The sequence below is a fragment of the Beta vulgaris genome, chromosome 1 (assembly GCF_026745355.1).
Source record: "Beta vulgaris subsp. vulgaris cultivar EL10 chromosome 1, EL10.2, whole genome shotgun sequence".
NCBI classification, from domain to species: domain Eukaryota; kingdom Viridiplantae; phylum Streptophyta; class Magnoliopsida; order Caryophyllales; family Amaranthaceae; genus Beta; species Beta vulgaris.
The window spans coordinates 42,941,161-42,960,060 of NC_079202.1; the positions used below are offsets into that span (position 1 = coordinate 42,941,161).

General features: G+C 41.0%; 1 protein-coding gene and 1 long non-coding RNA gene across 4 annotated transcripts in view; one reads left to right on the forward strand and one right to left on the reverse strand.

Annotated features, from left to right (window-relative positions):
* Positions 1-11,338: 11,338 nt before the first annotated feature.
* LOC104894800 (uncharacterized) lies at positions 11,339-12,606 on the forward strand. The gene is made up of 2 exons (XM_010681131.1): positions 11,339-11,795; positions 11,957-12,606. Exons 1-2 carry the CDS (start codon positions 11,339-11,341, stop codon positions 12,604-12,606), a joined length of 1,107 nt encoding a protein of 368 aa, XP_010679433.1.
* A 1,655-nt stretch (positions 12,607-14,261) lies between these two features.
* The window catches only part of LOC104894483 (uncharacterized), a 5,401-nt gene continuing 762 nt past the window's right edge, over positions 14,262-18,900 (reverse strand). The window contains exons 1-3 of one of the 3 annotated variants that reach the window (XR_008968640.1): positions 15,812-18,900; positions 15,153-15,707; positions 14,262-15,069 (exon numbers count right to left, since the gene is read on the reverse strand). The exon at positions 15,812-18,900 is cut by the window's right edge and continues 755 nt beyond it. This is a non-coding gene — a long non-coding RNA (uncharacterized LOC104894483). Of the gene's footprint in view, positions 15,070-15,152 lie in introns of all 3 variants that reach the window. The other 2 variants (XR_008968639.1, XR_790224.4) reach the window with 2 other exon arrangements.

Consider the following 18,900-nt stretch of genomic DNA (forward strand, 5'->3'; position numbering starts at 1 on the left):
GATTATAACTATAAAAAATAGGAAAGATTGTCAGAAATGAGTTAACCTTTTCGTGGTCTACTAAAATTAAGTTAACCTTTTGATTATCCTAGAGTAAGCTAACTTTGATATCACTTAAACTTCTAACAGGTTGGCTTGAAAAGTAACCTATAATGATAGGTTTAAACAGGTAACTTTTCTACCACCACAAGGTTAGCTTGACCATTGCACCAGTGTGTGCTATTTCTATGACAACCCAACATATAAACCCTACCCTACCCAACACCCTGATCCCTAGCGTCCACCACCACCAGCACTCCAACCTCTCTTTCTTCCTCCTCTCACCACACTTAGGCCAAAAACCCAATCCCACCCTACCCCCACCACCCCCACTCAAACCCACATGCAACAACTCCTTCGACGAAACTAAACGATATTCCTATCCAAAACTAAAGGATCTCAAGCGAGATGAGGCTCCCTTTATGACGAACTCATTGGCGTCGATATCCCGTCATGTATTTGGCAATTAGTTGCGTGAATGTCGAGATGGGGTTGTTATGTTAGGATTTAGAAATTCGTCGAGGGGTTTGGGTTGAGGAGGTGGTAGGGGTAAGGAGTAGGAGGAGGAGAGAGAGGACATAGAATGTTGCGACGGTGGTGTACATTTTTTGTTTAGTTGATGGTTAGAATGTGATTTAATGGCGTAGGTGTATTATACTATTAATAGTGCATCTAGTTAATACATGGAGTGATTGTTTGTTTGAGGAGTGATTGTTCTCTTGCTATGGATGTCATTGTTATCGAGAGAGAGAAAGCTTGATTTCCAAAGAGAGAAAATAAGGGTGGAATTTTTTTGGTGGTGTTGTAGGGGTTCGGCGAGGGTGGGAATGAGGTGTTGGCTCTTGGTGGTTGGTGGATTTTGAGTGGGGTGAGGGTGTTGGGTGAGAGATATGCGGGGTGGCAATTATAGAAGGGAAGGGAGGAGAGATAACACAGGAGAGAGAGAGAAAAGATAAAGAATTTTAAAATACAAAGATTAGAAAAAAAAAATAGTTCTTTTACTAGTGAAACCGGTCACAAGTAATTGAGCTTGTTTAAAATTGATGGGGATAAAATAGACTCATTCAAGATTAGTCAGAAGAATGACTTATTTTAAATGATGGTTCAAATGTTGACTTATTTATGACAAATTTTCCTAAGCCCCCACTTTGACTGAGGTTACGGAGACCAAAAGTCAAAGTACACGGTGTCGGGACGAAGGACGATTCTAAACGTTCTGCAATTTAGAACTGATCTATATACACCGGTCTCTACAAAATAAAGTTAGTACGTAGGACAATAACTACAATATGATTACCTTCAGAAGAAGATGTTCGCAGATAGGTGCAAACAACTCAGACAAAGCACATAATGATGTAATAATGCAAACTTAAAACTCTCTTAAGGGTACATGAGACACTATGCAAGGATTAAGATTATGCAAAGCTAAGAAAATGACACGTCATGAAAGGTCAAGGTTATGCAAGATTAGAATGTATGAAATGCAATGCAAGGTCAAGGTTTTGCAAGGCTAGACGATCTGGATATTTATGGATAGAATGATCATAAATAGATAGAATAGTTTTCGAAAACTGTTTATTTTGTAAAATCGGGGGTCCGAAAAACGATGTCCGCGGATTTCATCTCTTCAGGAGTTTGATTTGAATTGAAGGAACCACCACACATAGGTCCCCTACTTTGGGTGAGTTTGTCTTAAATTTGTTAAGAGCTTGATCTGATATTGTAATGTTGTTGATTTGTCTTGAGCGTTGAAAGTTATCGCTGGGGATTGTTCTTTGGGAAGTTGATATAGGCAAAGTTAAGTATCGCCAAAAACCATGGAATTGTCGGAGAGTCTTTCGGGGAAAAGGAGAGTTTAGATTGAAAAATAAAAAGGTTTAAATTTGTAACTCAAATGAATGTAGATGGGAAAAGGTTTTAACGAGGCTATGTTTAGACTCGAGTCTATGTCGAGATCTAGAAAGATATTATGCTCTTGAACTCTAGAAAGTCAAACACTAGGCATATGGTGGTCATCGATGTTCTTTCGGTGGTCACTCTTTTTTTTTTCTTCTTCAAATTAATTTATATAATCTAATCTTTTTTGTTATTCTTATGTATCTTGGATTAAGTTGTAATTATAAATAAAGTATTGCAAGAGATAAAAGAAATCAAATTTATAATTATACTAGTAACTCTTATGATGATTTTTATTTCTCCATTCTGATTTAATTATACCTATGTATATTTTGTTAAGTTTTATTATTATGAAAAAGTATAAATTATAATATAAGCTAACTAAAATCAGAATTTCATATTATTATTAGTTCCTAAAGATGCTAGCTCAATGAAATTTATGAAGGAACGTTTAAACAACAAGATTGACTATTTTTATATTTCAAAACACCATAAGTTACATAATTAGCCAAGCTGTTTTTAATTTAATAATATCAATGACTTAGCACTAAAAATACTTTTATTGTTTCGTTTAGGTCTCAATTTCATAAGTGGAACGTTTAATTAGTCAGCAAAGATTCTTCGTTACAGGGTATGTATGCGTACTAGTTCAATTGGATATGTTAGTATCATGTTTTATGAATTCTTTCATTGTAACCGAGAATCATGATAAGGAACAATTGTATGATTATGATTGATGAGATTGTTTGGTAACATGAAATCGATTGGAAATCTGTATATATATATATATATATATATATATATATATATATATATATATATATATATATATATATCCTGTTTGTATGACTTGTGTATTGGATTGCATTATTATTGGAATGCGAAATTTTATCATATCATGAGCATAAGATAGATTGGATTAGAATCCTATGATTTATTGTTGTAGCAAGGATGTTACAAGAACTAAAGAATTGAGCAATGTACCTAAGAAGGAAAATTAAATGATTATATGCTAATGTTGTGTGAATGAATATCACTAAGAAGGATCTTTGGCTATAAACATGTAATTGGAGTCCCTACAAGTAGTGAACAATTGAGGGGAGTGTGAGACTTGTTCTATACTCTTACGCAAGCCTACTGTGACGACAATAGTGTCCTTATAAATTTTGATAACTCAAGTAGGCGGAAGGTTCCGTACGATTCTTGGGGAATATCACTAAGGTGATGTATGTGGGACGGAGCGAAACCGTATTTACATTCCATCTAGTAAACCAAGTGTCAATTATAAGTAGTCCATATGATTCTAGAAAGATGACAGTGCACGTTCGATGACAAATAAATTGTAAAAACAAAATTGAACGTTTTTATAGAATCATGTTTAGGAATTGTTATTAGTTTTTGTGATTATGCTTAGTATATTATTTTACTATTCAAGTACGTAATCAACGTAGCTGATTGTTTGTTATTTGTGTTTGTTTGTTGTCCTGTGATGAACCTTTGATACTTCAATGGGGAGCAGAATAGGTATGATGTTGTTGCTGCATGAGTTCGAACATGCGGGGGATATTCTTTAGTTTATAAACTTTTAAATGTTTTGGTTGAAATTTTAGAATTATTATAATACATAATTAATGGTTTGAATAAAAGGGTCAATGATTATTCCCCGAGTTCTAAGTAACATATTATTTCCGCTGCAGTTTATTTTTAGTAATAAGGAGTAAGTTAATGTCTTCATTTTAATAAGCCTTGTGTTTCACCGCGGTGGTAACACTCCAAAGTAAATGCGATGTAGTTTTGACGTGTATGGAGTTTGGGGGTGTTACACTAGGATGGATCCAAAATGGACTCTAATGCATATAGGCTTAGAATGAGTGCAAATAGATTGAATGGAGTTGTTTGGATTGTATGGAAGTTTTTGGATTGGGTTGTAATTTTCGAAATTCGTTTTTGAAAGGAACCCCTTGTTTTTATCTTTTCTTAGAAAAGATGATGGATTGATTCTGAGAATATTTTTGTAGATGCCGTGTATGATAATGTTTAGTAAATGTTGTTCAAAAAGAGTAGAATAAAAGAGGGTGGAGGATTGTAGGCGCATTTCTATTTCGCCTACGCGGGATGAGCGCGTATTAGATTTGATTACCCCACTGCAAAGGTTTTTGTATTGAAAACGTTATTGAAGTCGCCAACAAGTCTTTAAAGAAAGACTCATAAATTTAATTGGATATTGGAAAATCTTAGGGAGAAATAAGGGACTTATCCAATGTAGATTTGCCCATCATGACTCCATTAATGATCAGGAACCAAAAATTGAGTTGGGGGGGGGGGGGGTTGAAGGTACAATACAACCAGTAACTATATTGCCCATTGTTTGCCTCTACTAAATATCGATTCATGTCAAATTTTTATGCAATAGAATAACCAGATTATGTTTTAAGCATTCTAAAAATAATTAGTTTAGGTTGGTTCAAGAAACACATAAAAAGACTATTTTTTAGTGATATGTTATAATGCAATCAATTTTACGAGGAACCTAGTAGGTTTTCCAAATTAACCTGATCCATGTTAGAACAATTCTTTTAGGTCTTGATTAGCAAAAATAATATGTGGGTGATAGAAGCAATAAAGCAGGACAATCATGTATATGCATATAATAATCATACCTCAATCATACATACCATTCATCTAATGTTCCCTTTTTGAAAACTAATTTTATATTCATACCCTTGCTTTTCTCTCTCTACTCCCCCCCCCCAAACAAAATCCTAAAAGCCAACCTCCAGGGTGCAGCCTCGCAAGCTCGCTGGTGGCCGGCGTCGTTACCCCGTAACCAGCGAGCATGTACGCTAGTTGTAGTCTCCCGTCGCGTGTTCCCCCATTATCCCCCGTTCCTCTAGCTTTTGTTGCATCGCGTCGCGTCTTCCTCCAGTCCGGTATGTTCTTCTCCCGTCATCCTCTGTACCCCTGCCCTGTCCCTGCTGTCGTGTGTCTCCTCATCACCCTTTCCTCCCCCTATTTCCTAGTTCATCGTCGACTCCCCTTCCCCTCCCCTGTTTTATGTTGTGTCTCCCCTTCCTTCCCTTGTCGTTCCCCTTCCCTGCTTCCTTTCCCCCGTCACCTTTCCCCTTTCTCGTTCCGGTTTGTTCGTCGCTTTCTTCTCCCTGTTGTTTGTTCGCTTATTCCCCTCTCCATCCCCTATGTCGTGTTCGAGTTTCCTGTCCCCTTCCTTTCCTGTTTTGTGTTCGCATCAATTTCTCTTTGTTTGGGTCTAGTTGGTTTCATGTCTTTGGTTTAATTTGCTTAGGTTGTTGTGGTACTTGCTCTTTCGCGCCATCATTTTGGTGTCCATGGTCCTCGTCCCCGTCCCCGTCCTCGTCCCCGCATAAGGGAGGCACAATCCCTTATATAGTGTTGTCATTTTGGGCTTTTCCTCCCATTGTTTTGTATCGGGCTCCCCTTTGCCCTCGCCCCTGTTAGTGTCGGACTCCCCTTCCCACTCCTCCTCATTAGTGTCGGGCTTACCCTCCTCTTCCTCCTTGTTAGTGTCGAGCTTCCCATTCCCCTCCCCCCTAGTTGTTGGGCTATCCAACTAGTTATGTTTGATGTCAGTATGTCTATTTTTTTCAATGTGTGTTAAATCTCCAAATATTAGGAGAGCGTTGTTGTTTTCGAGTTGCTAAAGATGTTGTCTGTGGTTGGTTGTGGCCATTGACAAGTGTTTGTGAGTTGGGTCACGATTGGTGGTTCAGTAAAATATGTCCGTTTTTGGGAATATGTGCTGAGGGACAAGGTGACTCAAGAAGTTCGTGAACATCAAAGAGACGATGATAGTTTTTCATGGTTGGGACATATGTTTTTCGATTTTGCAAACCGGAGCTGTGCTTGAGAGCTCCACATGTTTGGCTCTCTTTGTAGCATGGCATTGATATTAATGGTACTTGCCTTGACAACATCAAATTTGAAGGCAGCATCCCAGTTGCATTTGGGGTTTTCAGCACGCCGACTAATTTGCTTTTCTCCTACCTTATGGAGTTACCTAAAATGCGCTCGAGCGAGAGTAATGAGTCACAACGAAACGTGACTCTTCAAAGGATCATGAGGCCATAATCCCAAACGATACAAATTGTTGGGATTGCTCATGTGACGAGATGTGATGCTCGTCGTTGGTTGTTCGTTGTCTGGATCGTGAACGTCATCCGCTTCTTCTATCGCTTCCATAAGCCATGCATCCGAGGTTTGAATCGACTATCACAAGTTGTGACCAACGAGGCCCCTCTTCCTACGCGACTTTTATCGATTTTACTTCGGGGCTGTTCTCCCCAACTTATTTTCAGTTGAGTTCAGCTCTAATCAGTTCAGTTGAGTTCAGCTCTGTTCTTTTATAATCACTTTGTTAAATATTATTATTATGTTGGTCTAATTTATTTTACTAATTACTCTTATATTATTATTATTATTATTATTATTATTATTATTATTATTTTATTATTATTATTATCATTATTATTATTTTATTGTTATTATTATTATTATTTTATTATTATTATTATTATTATTATTTCTATATATTATTTTGTTTATTATAACTTTACTCATTATTATTACTATTATTATTAGGAGGAACATGGTTTAGGTCAAACTCAAAATTAAACCCACATTTTGGCCCATAAATCAATCAAATCGCGTCAAAATGGTTTATGAGGTAATTTTGTGTTGTCCGACTCAATCATTATTTTTATTACTAAATATTATTATATTATTAAATCTAATTATTAAAATCTTAACATTAAGTTACTTCTTAGATATTATTTTTATTATATAATCATCATCAAGTATTAATATATTAATACAAATAATATAGAAATTTATTATTAATTATCATTATTATCATTAATTATTATTTTTATTAATTTATGATTATTAATATTATTTATTTATAACTATCATTTAAAAATATCCAAAATACTATTATTATTATTCATTATTAATTATTCATTATAATTACTTATCATTATAATTATTTAATATTCATATCATTATTGTTAAATATTATTTATATATTTATTACACTCAATTTAATTAAAGCCGGTTTAATTCTATTCAGTTCAATTCAATTCAGTTTAATTCATTCCAGTTTAATTCAACTCAATTCAGTTCAGTTCAGTTCAGTTTAGTCAGTTCAATTCAATTCAGTTGTTTTATGCCGAAGAGAACATACCCTTATTTTTGTTTTCGATGGAATGTAAGAGCTCATAAAGCTCCTTTAAGTTTGTTTATTAGGTTTAGGTTTAATTGTATTAGTATTAGACTGTACTTCCTATTTTAATTAATGTACAATTTCTTGTTTTCAATAAAATAATATTTCCTTTTAATTTCTTCCCTTTTTCCAGATCTGTTAGAAAGAAAAAAAAAGACAGGATGCTTTATCCCCCTCTATCAACAATGTTATAGGTTAGATTACTAAGTTAGTTCCCAAATTACCATATTAAACCCTAACTTGAAGTGAGCAATTGAATTTCTGTATTGATTCGTTGATGAAGGTTAGAAGAAGATTAGGGAGAGAGAGAATGTAAATTTGATTATTGTACATTTGTACATCCATCACCCTATAAATTGTTGGTAAAAAAGAATAATATTAATAGTTTTGTATGGGTATAACCCAAGTATATTAGCTGATCCCTATGGAGGGTCCGCAAACATTATCACGGACGCGAGCATGGCAATATCATCCACAGCTCTAGCAATTCAGTTCACCAACGTGGTCCGACAACGTTGGCGGTCGCCTAATATGACAAAAATAAGGGAATTTTCCCATCTGTCAAGTGCGTCACAGCCATACACGTGTCAAAGAATTACACGCCCAGTCAGAGGAATAATACTTCTATAAATACCCCAATAGTACTATTCTGCTGGTACATTCTCTCTCATACTGAAAATAGCTTATCTCTCTGTCTCTAATTTCTCTCTCTAAATCCTAGTTGGACAAATATTGACTTGAGCGTCGGAGGGGGTTTCCTCCCAACCACCCTGAGGGTGGCTCACGTTTGCTTGTTGTGCAGCTGTTCACTAAGGACTCTCAGCGTCGGAGGGGGTTTCCTCCCAACCACCCTGAGGGTGGCTCACGTTTGCTTGTTGTGCAGCTGTTCACTAAGGACTCTCCTCTCCAGATCTTTGGCGGACTTCCCTTGAAGCCGCCAACCGTTTCATAACCGAAATAATTTGGCGCTAGAAGGAGGGGGCTTCCCATATTTGTGAACGCTATCATGGAAAGAGCAAGCAATGATAGACGTGGTCCACAGGGATTCGAAACTGGACAAGGTTCTACTCAGCTTGCTATTACCGGACCTTTCAATGCACCTCAGTTCTGAACTACAGGGGCCAGAAACAATAACGAACAGCAAACTCCTGATAACAATGTATCTCAGGTCAATACTGGTGGCGGATCATTCAACTTGAATCAATTCAGTTAGTTCTCTCTTGAGCAGCTACAGACCGTAGCATCTTTCATCCAAATGTTGTAAGGTGGCAGTAAGCCTAACAACACACCTACTCCTAATGCCAGGGGTGGTCAAGCCCGTAGCGGACGGTAGCTAGGACTGGTCGCAACACTGAAGGTACCCCGTTAAAGAGGATGCGAACCTTTTCTTAGGAGGGATGCCGGATGGAAAGGCGAATCGAAGACCCAGAATATGAAGAAGATATCCTAGAAATTGAAGAACTTGGCAACTCAGAGGATGGTAGCCAAATTCATCCCCACCGTGAGTATAGTACCAATGGTGCTGGTAACTATTCGGCTGGCGGACACTTGCTAATCAAACCCAGACTCTCCCCATTTGTGCCAGAAATACTGAATCACCCAATGTCAAGAATCAAGATGCCATCATGTAAGTGTGACGGCAGCTCAGACCCAGACGATCATATTGCAGCCTATGAACGACACATGTTTCTGTACACCAAGGTAGACGCTATCTGGTGCAAGGTATTCTCATCCACTTTGACTGGGATTGCCCAAACATGGTTCAAGAGCTTGAAGCCGGGTATTATCTCTACTTTTTCTCAACTATCTTCTACCTTCAACACTCATTTCGTAAGCAACAGGCGTTGCGAGCGTACTACGGGTGAGCTGCTCTTCGTAAAGCAAGGAGAAACCGAAAGTCTTCGCGAATTTATTGGTCGCTTTAATGTGGAACCAATATCCATCCCGAAGCTACAGCAGGATGTGGCGGTCTTAGCCTTGATGACAGGACTAAAAGAGGGATCTCCTTTTAGGAGCTATTTGGGTCGTAAAAGCTTCACGTCCCTGGGGCCTGTGCTGGGAAAGGCAAATGACTTCATCAGAGGTGAAGAATTTGATAAGGCTGCGAGCAATCAGCATCGCGAGTCTGAGAAGAAGAAAGAGGAAAAGCAGAGAAAAGTGAAGGGCCGCGAGAGTGACCGCGGCTGAGATGAAAGAAGATAGGAATCAAATGTGGTCAAAAGAGGCCATGACCGCGAAAGGAATGATCAGGAAAATAGATATCATGAAAGATATGACCGTGATAGAGGAGATTGCGAAAGAAGTGGTCGGGAAAGGAGTGAATGCAAAGAGAAGTTTGATGCGTACACTCAACTAACTACCTGCAGGAGTCAGATATACTTGATGAATAATAATAATGACAAGTGGCAACGACCAAAGCAAATGTTCCACAAAACCGCGAAAAGACCAAGTGGTGTGATTTTCATGGAGATCACAGACATTTGACAGAAGACTGCCGGCATCTGAAGGATAACTTAGAGGATTTACTGAGAAGAGGATATTTTAGCCAGTACAAGCTCAGACGCGGAAAGGAGACTTGGCCAAGCCAACCAACCATAATGTTCAGTCGCGGATCAGTGAGATCCATGTGATTAGTGGCGGTCCAATTCATGGGGGAAGCGTAAACGGAGCAAAAGCAATCCTGAAAGAATTCAAGCATTAGGTTAACTTTAATGAAAGTATGTAGTGGAGGAGGCCGCTAATAATGCCAGCTATCTCCTTCATTGTAGAGGAAGCGCAACACGTTGTTTACCCCCACGGTGACCCTCTGGTGGTCACGTTGAAAGTATCAAATTGCTTGATTCATAGAATTCTGGTTGACGGAGGAAGTTCTGCGAACATATTGTACTTATCAACCTTTGAGAAGTTGATGATAGGTCGGGAGCATTTGAAGCCTGTCCGATACCCAGTGATAAGGTTCACAGGAGCATCTGTAACTCCTGAGGGCCTGGTAACCTTACCGGTCCGAGTTGGAGACAATGGTGAATCCTGAGATTTAATGACGGAGTTCCTAGTGGTCGATGTACCGGGGGCCTATAATGCAATCATTGGGCGTCCTTTTATTCACGACGTTCAGGGAGTCGTCTTTACATATCACCTAACTATGTTGTATGTCTCTAATTTGGGGATGACAGCAAAGTTAAGGGGAAATCAGGAAGCCGCAAAATCATGCTATTTAACAACACTCAAGCAACCAGCAAAAAGAATGCCAGTAGAAGAAATGAACCCGCCAACAAGAAAGCAAAGGCGGGCACAGAGGAGAGCTTTAGCAAATGAAGCAGAGTCCGGAAAGGAAGAAGATATGATGGAAATTTCCATGGAGGAATTAGAGTCCAGGCTTGAGGATACGCCAAGAACCCAACTGGACGGAGAAACAAAGCAGGAGATGCTCGCGGAGGATTCGGCAAGAACAGTTGCTGTCGGAACAGACATGGACTCGAAAGTCAAGGTCAACCTGGTGACTCTCCTAAGAGAAAACGCGGACGTCTTCGTGTTCTCGGCGGATGAGATGCCAGGGATAGATCCGGCTGTGATGGTACATCGTCTGAACGTGAACGGCACTGTCCGCCCTATAAGAAGAGGAATTTCTCTGGTGAAAAGAACAAGGCCGTGAAGGAAGAAGTAGATAAATTGTCGGCAGCAAACTTCATTGAGCCCTGCGATTACCCAGAGTGGTTGGCCAATGTGGTCATGGTGAAAAAGGCTAACGGGCAATGGAGGATGTGTGTAGACTTCACGGACCTCAACAGAGCATGCCCAAAAGACTGCTATCCATTATCGAGAATAGACCAGCTAGTAGATTCTACTAGCGGCCACACACTATTAAGCTTTATGGATGCATTCTCAGGCTATCATCAAATAAGCCTACTGGAGGCCGACAGGAAGAAGACGACATTTATCACAGACTGTGGAGTATACAATTACAAAGCGATGTCATTTGGGCTCCGCAATGCTGGGGCAACGTATCACAAGTTGGTAGATAAAGTGTTCGTGGATCAGATGGGAAGAAACATTGAAGATTATGTTGACGACTCCATTGTCAAGAGCAAGACTGACCGCGAACACTTGGACGATTTGGCAGAAACTTTCTAAACATTGAGGAAATATCAGATGAAACTTAATCCTAAGAAGTGCGTCTTTGGGGTAAAAGCAGGAAAATTTTTAGGCTTCCTTGTAAGCAAGAGAGGGATTGACTCGAATCCAGAAAAAATTCAAGCTATTATCACCTTACCTGAGCCGAGTGTTAAAGACATTCAAAGCCTGACAGGGAGGACGGCATCCCTCACCCGATTTATTTCTAAGTCAGTAGACAAGGCTCTGCCCTTCTTCACATTGTTAAGAGGAAATAGAAAGTTCGAGTGGGGAGAGGAGCAAAGCAAGGCATTCCTGGCCGTGAAAGAGCAGTTAAAGAGCTTGCCCACCATCACAAGGCCAAAAATCGGAGACATATTGCAGTTATATATCTCGGTCTCGTCGAGAACAGTCGCGGCCGTCTTGTTGGTGGAACAGGAAAAAAGACAACGACCAATATATTTCATCACCCACATTCTTAACGGTCTTGAGAGCTGTTACTAGTTGGTGGAGAAAATGGCTTTGGCTGTAATTATCGCCGCCAGGAAGCTCATACCGTATTTCGACTGCCATCCCCTCCAAGTTCTTACAAATCAACCACTAGAGAAGGCCCGCCTACTGAAATGGGTTGTCGAGCTATCTGAGTATGATATACAGTACAAGCCAGGACTGCCATCAAGGCACAGGCCCTAGCAGATTTTATTCAGGAAGCTTCATATGAGGAAGAAGAAGCAGAGCAAGAGCAGAGCTGGCTGCTAGAGGTAGACGGATTCGCCGCTGTAAGCGGATTTGGGACAGGAATAGTAATGACTAGTCCAGAAGAGAATGTCTACCAGTACACCATCAAGTTTGGTTTCTCAGCATCGAATAATGAAGTAGAGTACGAAGCCGCAATCGCTGGCTTAAGAATGTGTTTGGCGGCGGGCGCCAAAAACGTACTCTTGAAGACGGATTTGCAGTTAGTCAGTGGTCAGTTAAGGGGAGAATTTGAAGTCACAGAGGCCAACATGATAAAATATGTGGAGAAGACCAAAGAACTGATTGCCCAGCTAAGCCACTTCGAAGTACAAGCGATACCCCGAGCCGAGAACATGAAAGCGGACACCCTGTCTAAACTAGCCAGTTCCGACTCATTCAACATTGAAGAAACGGTCACAATAGATATACAAAAAGAGAAGCGTATCACGGAGCATGTCGTGACCGTCAACAGCATAAACCAGCAGGGGGAGTGGTTCAGTGAGCTGGTGGCGTATAAGCTGACGGGGGCACTTCCTAATAATCCCTCGTTCGCCAAGAAGTTGAGATGACAAGCAAGTTGGTACATCATATACCTAAACAAGCTGTATAAGAAATCATCCAGCTTACCTCTGCTTAAATGCGCAACGGCCTGGGAATCCAAGAACATTCTGGAGGAGATACATGAAGGCATATGTGGAAATCACATTGGCGGCACGGCCGTAACACTGAAAGCACTAAGGGTCGGGTTTTATTGGCCGAGTATGCTGGCGGATGCTAAGAGTTATGTTAAGAGATGTGACAAATGCTAGAGATACGCTCCCGTCATCAATAAGCCAGCCAATGATGTACATCCTATCTTGTTCCCAATCCCGTTCGCTCAGTGGGGAATGGACATCCTAGGACCATTTACAAGAGCAACTAGAGGAAGGAGATTCCTGATAGTTAGGATCGATTACTTTACAAAATGGATAGAGGCGGAACTGACAGCAAAAATAAAAGCCAGCTAGGTCAAGAAATTCATTTGGCAGAATATTATGACAAGATTTGGGGTTCCCATGGCCATATTTTTTATCATGGCGTTCAGTTTGATTGTCTTCCCATACAAGCATTCCTAACGGATTTCCATATCAAATTTGCATACTCAGCCGTTTGCCACCCTCAGAGCAACGGACAGGCAGAAGCCGCGAATAAGTAAATTTTGAATGCCCTAATAAAGAAGCTAGATGAGTTCAAAGGAAGGTGGGCCGACATGGTACTGGCTGTTCTTGGTCAAATAGAACAACAGAAAAAGAGGCAATAGGAGAAAACCCTTTCAAGTTAGCCTTCGGTACAGAAGCAGTGTTACCGGTCGAGGCGGGCTTGCCCTCGTATCGGATCAAACATCAGAACCTTGAAAAGAACGAACAAGCACTCAAGGAAAACTTAGACTTCTTGCCGGAAGTAAGGCTAATGGCGGAGCTAAAAGCAGCTGCCTACAAGGATAGAATCAGTAAAGCCTACATCAAGAAGGTTTGGGAAAGGCCATTGGATGTAAACGACCTAGTCCTTCGTAGGACATCAGCCACCGATAAGGCGCATACCGAAGGAAAGTTAACTGCCAACTCAGACGACCCTTATGTTATTGCTAAGAAGATCGCTCCCGGTTCCTTCATACTCAGAGACATGGACGACAAGGTGCTTAAGAATTGCTGGAACATTAGTGTGTACTGAAGAAGTATTACGTTTAAGCTGTAAAATGTAATAGACCGAGAGCCATTTTTTAGCATATGAATAATATACTTCTTCTAGCGTCCCATGAAAATTTTGTTATTTGTGATTGAATGTTGTAGCACGTAATAAAATCCATATGACAGGCAAAGTGGGTTAACGGTCATATGATAGACCTAGCACATAATAAAAGCCATATGACAGGAAAGTGTGTTATTAACGATCATATGACAGACCTAACACATAATAAGAGCCATATGACAGGCAAAGTGCGTTAACGATCATATGACAGACCTAGCACATATTAAAAGCCATATGACAGGTAAAAATGCATTAACGGTCATATGACAGACCTAGCACATATTTAAAGCCATATGACAGGAAAAAATGCATTAACGGTCATATAACAGACCAAGCACGTAGTACTGCCAAATGACCGGTAAATTATGTTAGCAGTCATTAAATAGACCTAATTTAGGTCAACCATACAAAAATAAGGATGCCAACAAAGCAAGAAAGCAAGAAACACGAAAGTACTCTTCCATAAAACAAAAGCTACTGGCTTGGCGGTCGACTACAGAAAAATGTTGGCAGCCAATAAAAACAAAAAGGCTTTGTTGGAATAAGTACTCAAAAAATCAAAATCAAGTCATTGTTTACAAAACGCCAGCATGGGCCGAATACAGTTTAGCTACAAAGTATTAAAAAGTACATAAAGCTAAAAACTATTGGAGGAGCAAGAAGAGCTGAGAGAAGGCCGTCAAAAGCTTCAAGAGGGAGGAGGTCCTTGTGTCGGAGGCTCTCGAGGATCCACATCAGCGATGGCGTCTTCGTCAGCAAAGTTAGGGTCCCCCTCGAAATGCGTAAGATGCTGGCCAGCAGCATGTGCATCTTCAATCACATTCCAGTCAAACCCTGGAATAGCTTTACATACACATCTCATGGCAGCCGCCAAACCGTCATCATACCTCTTGTGGAGAGCCGCCACATAATCATTGGACTGCTTGAATTCAACAATAGCCTTGGCGACCCCCCTAGCTTCAGCTTCAGCTAGCAGAGGCGTCCAACACAACAATCTCTTTCTCAGCATCCACAGCCTTGGTCAACGCCTTGACGTTTTCCTCGGTCTCCTCCAACAAGGCAGCCCTTGATCGCAGTGTCTCTAACTCGTCCTCCAGAGGCTACGAAGCTGCCTCCTTGGCCGCCAGCTTGCCCTCAGCATCCGCGGGTAGGCCATGGCAGGTCGCCAATGAGGCCTTATAGGTGTCCTCCAGCTTCTGGTACTCAATATAATGCTCAATCAGCTCACCAGCAGCATTGTTAGCCTGCAAAAAGGAAGAGAACGCCAATGAGTTAAAAAAAAAGAATATAAATGTATACAATGAATCAACCAAGTGAGAAAGCATACCACAAGCTGATCATGCGCTAGCTGGGCAGCAGGAGTTATCAAGGATCCCGACGGCCTATCCAGAGGCAGTTGCATGCCCTTCAGAATACGGTGGCACGAATACCACCGTTTTTAGGTATATCAGCATATAGAGATTCATCCTCCCTGACGTTCCAGTCAAGTTGATAAATCTTGCCCGGACTGATAGTCTGGGGAGCAAACGCGACCGCCATAGAGTCGCTTAATGGCACTTCCTTCTTCTCAATCCACTTCCGGTACCGATAAAAGATACCAGGAGATAGGTTCGAAAGGAAGTAGAGGATCGGAGAGGAATGACAGGGGATGACGGCACGCTTGTGCTAGCAGCAGCAGTAGCGCCAACAACGGGGACGCGAGAAGTGGTCGCCTCTCCGTGACCTCTGCGAATGTTCTGGGAGCCATGACGATTTCCCCCCCGACGGTCGTTGGTAACACCGTGCATTGTCTCGTAGTCGTTGGCGGGAGCAGGCGACAAATTTGTTAACGGCCAAAAATCTTCGTCGACGCAAAGCACGTCGAGGTCGAGATTGTCAACGCCTGCAAACAAGCAAGAAAGGATTAGAAAACAGAAAATATAATAACAAACAGCCGCTAATTCTTATTATTATCATCAGACAGACCAGTCCGACAGTAATACTTACCATTCTCATGGGTGGGCGACAGTAGAACAGCCAACAAAGGCTTATTCCCTAGAATATACTTGGAATGAGGAATCGAATGCTTGAGCTCCTTAACCCTAGCCGTCGTCCCGTCCTCATAAGTGACCTCGTAGTCCTCCACGTCAAAATAGTCAAAGGCCGCTAACTCTTCCTCAGTTAGCGACACTAAAGGAATATGCTCCATATGAGGACGAGGCTTTGTGAAATGGCGGCGCACAGGGTAATCGTCGGGCACTCGCAACCAGAACAAGGCATCCTGCCAACCCTTCAAGCTCGACACCTTAGGCTGAACTGTCATCTTCTTGTCAGCCGTCATTAACGACCACCAGCCTGATTGCCTATAAGATCCATTTCTCTTCAACCAATGGATTTGGCGGAATAAGTTCACTATTTAAGGGAAATCTAAAAAGCGTACAACCCACATGTACGCGATGCTAAGGGCGTCAGCTGCGCCCAACACACGTTGAACGCATTTAAAATCTCGACCAAGAAAGAATCCAAGGGGAAGCGGAGGCCAAGTTCAAAGTGGTGTGTATATACAACCACATGACCGGGAGGACACTCCGTCACAATGGCTCCTTCTGGTGGCACTATCAAGCGATACCCTGTAGGCATATGGTATAAATCCCGAGCAACTCTCGGATAAACGAGATCAGGAACATCCTGACGCCAGGGCCCGTCAACCTCCACGATGAGAGGGCCGGCAGAGGCATCCTCAGGAAGCCATAAAGCATCAAAATCTTGTCCGGCCACGAATTCTGCCGGCTGGCTTGAGCCTACCACAGCTGCAGGGGATGCCAGAGGAACGGATACGCCAGTACTTGCACCGGCACGACGATGATAAACCGTTCCTTCACGAGCCACGACGGTAGCAATTGAATCACTATCGTTACATAAATCAACAATAGGAGGGTTAGGGTTGCAAATACCTGTTAGCGGTCGTAAAAATCGGCTGACACCTTAACCCCGGCATCCGCCAGGCTATCCAACCAGGCATGTTCTCTAAGAGGGGCTACGTCCAAACCGGGAACGACATTGGTTGGTGGATGCCTAAGAGAATGTCTAACAAGGATTTGGTGCCTAAGCTCCCTAAGCGTCTATTTTTTCACCGCTCTAGCTAGCGGAAAAATAGCTCATGGTCAAATTTTGCTCTCCAAGGGTAGCTGGGTCGTTAAGAAATTTAGATATCAATTCTCTCTCTCTCTTTCTCTCTCTCAGCCGTAAGAGGTATGTCCGCTAACAACCTAGTCCTTCCCGGCCCACAGGGCTTGAACCAGAAGAAAGTCCAGGGTCCGCCAAAGGGGAAGTAGAATCGTTATCGGCCAAAGGGGAAGAAGGGTCACTCTCAGTCATAAATACCTCACTAAGAGCATTCTGGCTATCAGATTGGTACGACATGATAAAAAGGCAAAAGAAACTTAAGGAAATGAGGAAAAAAAATGAAGAATTAGCTGGAAACGAAGGGTCGCCGGGAAAAAGAGAAAGTAAGGAATAAAATCGTCGAAGAAGGTGAACAAAGTCCCCAAACAGCTGAATTGCACCGAAAAACTTGAGCTTGTAGCTAAAGAACCACCGGAAAAGCACGAAACCCCAAACACAGAAAAAGCCCAGAGAATGTCTGTCAAGAAAAGATGAAACTTTCAGTGCATTAGAACCGTAAAGTAAAAACTGGAAGATTGAGCAACTTTTAGTGATTTGAGCACAAGAAAGACTATTCTTGAACAATGCAAGCTTTGGTTACGGGGTTTTGTCATAGGAAAAAGAAGAAGAAGCAAGATAGTTTTGAGTGTAAAATAAATAACTCAGAAAAGGACAACGAACTGCTCTGGTATATATGCACGGATAGACGGCTGAGATCAAAAGAACTCTCAAACTTCTCTCCAGATTTCTGCCAAGTGTCATGACGAAGTTAAAACCTAATAAAGTATTGGGGGATTTTCGGAAAAGTAATCATTAGCTTTTCAAAATGCTTCAACTCCCTAAAGCGACACGTGGCATCCAACAAATTAATCTCTTCGAAAAATCAAACACGACAAAAATGGTTCGCGTCCACCAACAACATCCTTAGTGGTCAAGACCCCAAATGATGTTGGTGGGCTAGTTGTATGGGTATAGCTCAAGTATATTAGCGGATCCCTATGGAGGGTCCGCAAACATTATCACGGACGCGAGCATGGCAATGTCATCCACAGCTCTAGTAAGTCAGTTCACCGACGTGGTTCGTCACAGTCATACACGTATCAAAGGATTACAAGCCTTGTCACAGGAATAATACTTCTATTAATACCTCAATAGTACTATTATGTAGGTACATTCTCTCTCATACTGAAAATAGCTTCTCTCTCTCTCTAAATCCTAGTTGGACAAATACTGACTTGAGCATCGGGAAGGGGTTTCCTCGCAACCACCCCGAGGGTTGCTCACGTTTGCTTGCTGTGCAACTATTCACTAAGGACTCTACTCTCCATATCTTTGGCGGATTTCCCTTGAAGCCGCTAACCGTTTCATAACCGAAACAAGTTTAATGTTCGGAAAAGACTCTTGAATAAAAGAAGACTAGATTATTTTCTTAAATGACAAAAATTAAGTCAGCTGTGTTATAGTTGGAAAATTTTAATATATAGAACTACGCAGTACTCCCTCCGTTTCACAATATAAGGCACGCACGATGTTCGAGGTCGAACTTTGACCGTTAATTACTCTCAATTTATGTTGATATAAAATTTTAAAAAATAATATTATTATAGTATTTTTCAAGACGAATCCAACGGTATAATTTTTGTAATTTTTACTTATCGTATTTGAGAGATATTTGTGGTCAAAGCAAATTTTCGTAAAGCGTAAATGACTTATATTTTGAAACAGAGGGAGTATATCATAAGAAAATTTTGACCAGCTCTTTCTTCCTTTGGAAGAGTAAATAGTTATCACCATATTAATATTGTTGTTGAATTGGTCGTTTTATTCTTGACCAATTCATACGAATTTTGTTTCGCGCTCCTTCTCGAAAACCTCTCATCATCACTTATTTAGAGGTCCAACAAGTCCCACCCTCTTCCCCTCTTGATCAG

Excerpts from the sequence above, each read along its gene's own strand:
- LOC104894800 (XM_010681131.1), top strand. The coding sequence starts at position 11,339 with ATGAAACTTAATCCTAAGAAGTGCGTCTTTGGGGTAAAAGCAGGAAAA. Across the intron at positions 11,796-11,956 it reads TCTTAACGGTCTTGAGAGCT|TACAAGCCAGGACTGCCATC; the intron begins GTTACTAGTTGG and ends TATGATATACAG.